Source organism: Phytophthora cinnamomi (genome assembly GCF_018691715.1).
Source record: "Phytophthora cinnamomi strain GKB4 chromosome Unknown Contig58, whole genome shotgun sequence".
NCBI classification, from domain to species: domain Eukaryota; phylum Oomycota; class Peronosporomycetes; order Peronosporales; family Peronosporaceae; genus Phytophthora; species Phytophthora cinnamomi.
In genome coordinates, this window is record NW_027150991.1 from 510,140 (window position 1) to 517,346 (window position 7,207).

The following is a 7,207-nucleotide window of genomic DNA, read 5'->3' on the forward strand; positions in this document are numbered from 1 at the left end:
GTCGCGTCCAGGCCACCCACGCTTCCTCGCAGTCGTCGACCACATGATGGTAGTCAGCATCCATGTGGAGCAACATCAGGCCGAACGCGATGTTGCTCGACTTGACGTAGTCGTCCTTGGCCCTCGTGTCCGCGAAGCTTGGTTTCGTCTCGCGGTTCACGACGCTCCACACCGACTTGGTCAGGAACACGCCACGCATGTAGCGGTTCCACGTGGCGTAGTTGTCGCCGTTGAACTTGTCGATGGAGATCTTGGTGTCTTGGACAGAGGACATGGTGCTTGGGCTCATAACCTGAAGAAGGTCGTACTGGGATCTTGCACTTGGAGACTTGGTCGTAGACACCGCCGAGGCTTGGGGCGAGGCGAGGAAGGTCACTTGGGGGGTTGAATCGAAATTCAGAAGTGATTGGATTGTTGGAGCTTACACCCTAGGCTAGTGCTAAAGACACGCGGCCGTGCGTCCTATCAACTAGTGCGTCTAATCAACCATCATTCTACACTACTCGTCCAATCAACCTACTCGTCTAATCAACGTGTGGTCGTATTGGACCGGTTCGGTTAACCGGTTCGGGTACCTCGGAACTGGTACAGTGTACCAAGGTTCAGTACCCTGCAACAGCGCGGCCATGGTTGACGGGGTTCTTGGTCATCTTGATGCACGACTGGTTGTCTTCGAAAATCTTCAACTCGGGCGTGACTCCGCGTGCAGCAACCAGGATCTCGCACAGTAGCTTGTGCACCCACTTGCCTTCTTGAATCGCCAAACTCAGTGCGATGTACTCGGCCTCGCTTGTCGAGAGCGACACACTTGATTGCTTCTTGGAACCCCACGAGATCGGTCCGCCGGCGACTTGGAACAGGTAGCCCGACGTAGACTTGCGATCACTAAGATCACCAGCCCAGTCGGCATCCGAGTAACCTTGAAAGTCGATGTCCTTGCCCGGCGAGAAGCGGATTCCGTGCGACTTGGTCCCTTGAAGGTAGCGGAAGATGCGCTTGACCGCAATCCAGTGCTCGACTTGCGGGTTCTCCATGAAGCGTGACACGTAGCCGACAGCGAACGCAATGTCCGGGCGAGTCGATGTCATCAAGTGCATGAGTGCACCGACAGCCTCGCGAAATGGCGCGTCCAACTTGGTCATGGCGTCGCTTGAGACTAGCTTCATGCTGATGTCGACCGGACTTGCAGCGGGTTTGCAGTCTTGCATGCCGAAGCGCTCCAGGATGTCGTTGATGTAGCGAGCTTGGCTGAGCGTAACACTGCCATCCGCGTTGTCGACCACCTCGATCCCGAGGATGAAGGAACACTTGCCACTGTCGGTCATCTCAAACCGCGACTTGAGTTGGCGCTTGACTTCCGCGATCATTTCCGCCGAGCTTCCAGTCACCAAGACGTCGTCCACGTAGACCAGCAGCAGAACGCATTCGCCGTCGACGACCTTGATGTAGAGGCAGGGGTCGTAGCTTGAGACGCGAAAACCGATGGAGCGCACATACTCGTCGAAGGTCTCGTTCCAAACTCGCGAAGCTTGCTTGAGCCCGTAAATCGCCTTGAGCAGTTCCACGCAGTCGAAACCGTCGTCCAGTTCCACGCCTTCAGGCACGCTGCAGAACACCTTCTCCTTCATCAAGCCGTACAGGAACGCAGTCACCACGTCGAGCTGGTCCATCGGCCATCCGAAGTACTTGGCCACCGCAATGATCATTCGCAGTGTGACGTACTTGACCACGGGCGAAAACGTCTCGGTGTAGTCGATGCCATACTTCTGCACGAAGCCTTTCGCGACAAGCCGAGCCTTGAACTTCTCGATCGACCCGTCCGCGTTGCGCTTGATCTTGAACACCCACTTGGTACCGACTGCGCGCTGGTTGTTGGGCAGTTTGGCGGCGCGGAAAACACCTCGCAGCCGCATTGACTTGAGTTCGGCGCGAATTGCCTTGCGCCACTGGACTTGGTCTGGTCCGTTCACAGCTTCTTGAAACGTCTTCGGCTCCGCGCTGTCACTTGCTTCCACAGCATTCGCACTTGCACGCCAGAACATGGGTGGGGTCGAGCCGTCTTCATCGTCTTCTTCCGATTTTTCTTCTTGTGCCGTCGTAGATTCACGTTGGTCTTCGTCTTCCGAGCGTCCAGGCGCACTTGCTTCTTCGAGTCCAGCACTGCGACGAGGACGCCGAACATTGTCGCGATCTTGGTTGTCCGGACGCGATTTGCGCTTCCCCGCCTGCGTGAACACCCTTGTGCCGGAGTCCTCGGAGACTTGCATGTCGTCGAAAACGTCGGTAAGTCGGTTGACTTCTTCACCATCGGCAGCCGTGGAGTCGTCGAAGCTTGACTCATCGAATGTGACATCGCGAGAGATGACCACCTGCCCCGCCTCGATGTCATAAACTCGATACGCCTTGGAACGCTCCTCGTAACCCATGAAAATTCCTTCACGAGCTTTCGGGTCCCACTTGAGTCGCTTCTCCTTCGGCGTCAAAACGTAGGCCTTGCACCCGAAGATCCGCATGTGCTATTTTCCCTTGTTGGCACCCACGACACTGGCTTGACTTCTTCGACGATGTCGGCATTTTCGCACCCGTCACCATGCCACTTGAGACCATCTTCCGAAGAACGTCATTCGGCGCGTGACCCAAACGCGCATGAAGATCCACCGCGTTGACCGACGCCTTGGACACCGAATTCGCAGCGCAGCTTGGGACTCGGAGCCAGTAGAGGCCGTCGATCAGGTCCGCGGAAGCCACGATTTTCTTCGACTTCTTCTGTGCGATGTGCATTTCAGCACCATCAAACACCACCTTGAACAGTCCGCTTCGGTTGATCTGCGGCACCGAAAGCAGGTTCTTGTTCATGCTTGGCACGTAAAGTGCATCTTGAATGCGGATGTCGCGCTCCTTGCCGTTGGGCAAAGTGACCCGCTGCATGACCGTCCCGACTCCCATGATCTTGGCCGTGTTGCCGTTGGCGACCGTGAGTTCACCTTCGTCGCACACCTTGATGTCGACAAACTTGGCCTTGTCGTTGCAGATGTGGTGCGTGGCACCACTGTCGATCGCCCATGAGCCTTGAAACTTGTTGGTCCTGGAGACTCCACACTCCATAGAGACCGCGAACGCGACGCAGTCGTCATCGCTGTCGTCACGCCACTGGACGTTGTTCGCACCGCGACCAGACCGGCCACGTCGTGCACCTCGATTCTCTTCCTTCTGCTTGGTCCAGCACTTTCCATGACGTGCCCCGATTTTCCGCAGTACGTGCAGTGGCGACTTTCACGCTCGGCATTGAAGGCCCTCGCAGCGTCTTCAATCTTCACCTGAGCCGTCTTCTCGCCCTGCCGCTTGATGTGCTCATTCGTGAGCACCTTGATCACATCTTGAGTGCGCAGCTCTGCGTTGCTCATCTCCAAGTTGAGAACGACGTTCTCGAAACTCTTGGGCAGACTCCTGAGCAAGCAGATCGCCACGTCTTCATCCTCCATCTTGGCGCCGATGTTGCTGAGCTTGGCGCTGATGTTGAGGACTTCATTGCAATGATGAAGCACATTGCCGCCTTCTGCCATCTCCATGCTGAAGAGCTGGCGCTTCAGGTAGATGCGTCCAGCCTTCTGCGACCCCCGTAGAGCGAACGCAGTCGCGTCCAGGCCACCCACGCTTCCTCGCAGTCGTCGACCACATGATGGTAGTCAGCATCCATGTGGAGCAACATCAGGCCGAACGCGATGTTGCTCGACTTGACGTAGTCGTCCTTGGCCCTCGTGTCCGCGAAGCTTGGTTTCGTCTCGCGGTTCACGACGCCCACACCGACTTGGTCAGGAACACGCCACGCATGTAGCGGTTCCACGTGGCGTAGTTGTCGCCGCTGAACTTGTCGATGGAGATCTTGGTGTCTTGGACAGAGGACATGGTGCTTGGGCTCATAACCTGAAGAAGGTCGTACTGGGATCTTGCACTGTTCGACTTGGTCGTGGACACCGCCGAGGCTTGGGGCGAGGCGAGGAAGGTCACTTGGGGGTTGAATCGAAATTCAGAAGTGATTGGATTGTTGGAGCTTACACCCTAGGCTAGTGCTAAAGACACGCGGCCGTGCGTCCTATCAACTAGTGCGTCTAATCAACCATCATTCTACACTACTCGTCCAATCAACCTACTCGTCTAATCAACGTGTGGTCGTATTGGACCGGTTCGGTTAACCGGTTCGGGTACCTCGGAACTGGTACAGTGTACCAAGGTTCAGTACCCTGCAACACAAGCAACCCGAACAAGCGCAAGTCAGATTCGGACCCTTTGTCTTTGGCGTACTACGGAACCATGACGTGATTGGTGGTCAAGTACCTCGTGCACCTGACTGGCGTGTGCCTTTTTCCACTTGAAGTGATTGAATGACTGGGCAGCGCACAATATCTACCCCACCGCTTGTCCCAGAACTTACACCTAGGCTAGTGCTAAAGACACGCGGCCGTGCGTCCTATCAACTAGTGCTCTAACGTCTAATCAACGTGGTCGTATTGACCGGTTCGGTTAACCGGTTCGGGTACCTCGAACTGGTACAGTGCCGTTCAGTACCCTGCAACACGCCCCTCAATGCGAACACGCGTGAACGCCGAGCGCAGCCGTCAAGTCCTTGTGGCGTGGTCCGGCAAGTCGGTCATGATGTTTGGCAGTCCGCAGTAACGGCACTTCGTCGCGGCTGGTAGGGCGTGACTCCGCAGCAACGATCTCGCAGCAGCTTGACCCACTTGAATCGCCAAACTCAGTGCGATGTACTCGGCCTCGCTTGTCGAGAGCGATACACTTGACTGCTTCTTGGAACCCCACGAGATCGGTCCACCGGCGACTTGGAACAGGTAGCCCGACGTAGACTTGCGATCACTAAGATCACCAGCCCAGTCGGCATCCGAGTAACCTTGAAAGTCGATGTCCTTGCCCGGCGAGAAGCGGATTCCGTGCGACTTGGTTCTCCATGAAGCGTGGCACGTAGCCGACAGCGAACGCAATGTCCGGGCGAGTCGATGTCATCAAGTGCATGAGTGCACTGACAGCCTCGCGAAATGGCGCGTCCAACTTGGTCATGGCGTCGCTTGAGACCAGCTTCATGCTGATGTCGACCGGGCTTGCAGCGGGTTTGCAGTCTTGCATGCCGAAGCGCTCCAGGATGTCGTTGATGTAGCGAGCTTGGCTCAGCGTAACACTGCCATCCGCGTTGTCGACCACCTCGATCCCGAGGATGAAGGAACACTTGCCACTGTCGGTCATCTCGAACCGCGACTCGAGTTGGCGTTTGACTTCCGCGATCAGATCAGCCGAACTTCCGGTCACCAAGACGTCGTCCACGTAGACCAGCAGCAGAACGCATTCGCCGTCGACGACCTTGATGTAGAGGCATGGGTCGTAGCTTGAGACGCGAAATCCGATGGAGCGCACATACTCGTCGAAGGTCTCGTTCCAAACTCGCGAAGCTTGCTTGAGCCCGTAAATCGCCTTGAGCAGTTCCACGCAGTCGAAACCGTCGTCCAGTTCCACGCCTTCAGGCACGCTGCAGAACACCTTCTCCTTCATCAAGCCGTACAGGAACGCAGTCACCACGTCGAGCTGGTCCATGGGCCATCCGAAGTACTTGGCAACCGCAATGATCATTCGCAGCGTGACGTACTTGACCACGGGCGAAAACGTCTCGGTGTAGTCGATGCCATACTTCTGCACGAAGCCTTTCGCGACGAGCCGAGCCTTGAACTTCTCGATCGATCCGTCCGCGTTGCGCTTGATCTTGAACACCCACTTGGTACCGACTGCGCGCTGGTTGTTGGCAGTTTGGCGGCGCGGAAAACACCTCGCAGCCGCATTGACTTGAGTTCGGCGCGAATTGCCTTGCGCCACTGGACTTGGTCTGGTCCGTTCACAGCTTCTTGAAACGTCTTCGGCTCCGCGCTGTCACTTGCTTCCACAGCATTCGCACTTGCACGCCAGAACATGGGCGGAGTCGAGCCGTCTTCATCGTCTTCTTCCGATTTTTCTTCTTGCGCCGCCGTAGATTCCCGTTGGTCTTCGTCTTCCGAGCGTCCAGGCGCACTTGCTTCTTCGAGTCCAGCACTGCGACGAGGACGCCGAACATTGTCGCGATCTTGGTTGTCCGGACGCGATTTGCGCTTCCCCGCCTGCGTGAACACCCTTGTGCCGGAGTCCTCGGAGACTTGCATGTCGTCGAAAACGTCGGTAAGTCGGTTGACTTCTTCACCATCGGCAGCCGTGGAGTCGTCGAAGCTTGACTCATCGAATGTGACATCGCGAGAGATGACCACCTGCCCCGCCTCGATGTCATAAACTCGATACGCCTTGGAACGCTCCTCGTAACCCATGAAAATTCCTTCACGAGCTTTCGGGTCCCACTTGAGTCGCTTCTCCTTCGGCGTCAAAACGTAGGCCTTGCACCCGAAGATCCGCATGTGCTTGACGTTGGGCTTGGACTTGTAGACGATCTCGAACGGAGTTTTGTCGGGCGACTTGGGTGACGGCAGACGATTCTTGATGTAAATCGCCGTCATCGCTGCTTCCGCCCAGAACGTCTTGTCCAACCCAGCGTAGTGCAGCATGCTGCGGCCGATGGTCACGATGGTTCGGTTGGCGCGTTCAGCCGTCGCGTTGGTTTGGTGCGCATACCGAACCGTGGGCTGCACTTCGATGCCGTGGTCTTCGTAGTACGCCAAGAGCGAATTGGTCGCGAACTCCTTGGCTCCGTCATGGCGCACGAACTTCACCCTGGCATCGAATTGCTTCTCCACCTTGGTGATGAATCGGCGCAAGCAGCCTTCACTCTCCGACCTGGCTCGCAGACAGAATCCCGACATGCAGCCGCTGGCTTCGTCCGTGATGAGCAGCAGGTAGCGGCTGCCACCCAGCGACTCTTCTCCATGGGCCCGCAGATGTCGAAGTGGAGGAACTCGAACGGCTTGTACTTGCGCTTGTTCGGGTTGCTTGGGAAGGGCTTTGCACCATTTTCCCTTGTTGGCACCCACGACACTGGCTTGACTTCTTCGACGATGTCGGCATTTTCGCACCCGTCACCATGCCACTTGAGACCATCTTCCGAAGAACGTCATTCGGCGCGTGACCCAAACGCGCATCGGACCTGATCGACGGCCTCTACTGGTCCGAGTCCCAAGCTGCGCTGCGAATTCGGTGTCCGCGTCGGTCAACGCGGTGGATCTTC

The 7,207-nt window shown here is 56.8% G+C and overlaps 1 protein-coding gene across 1 annotated transcript; it reads right to left on the minus strand.

Moving 5' to 3' along the window:
* Positions 1-602: 602 nt before the first annotated feature.
* On the minus strand, positions 603-3,906 carry IUM83_14449 (Integrase catalytic core protein; the record flags this gene model as incomplete). The annotated part of the gene is made up of 4 exons (XM_067939197.1): positions 603-2,516; positions 2,590-3,049; positions 3,124-3,654; positions 3,809-3,906. 4 exons carry the CDS (start codon positions 3,904-3,906, stop codon positions 603-605), a joined length of 3,003 nt encoding a protein of 1,000 aa, XP_067787769.1.
* Between the last annotated feature and the right edge of the window lie 3,301 nt (positions 3,907-7,207).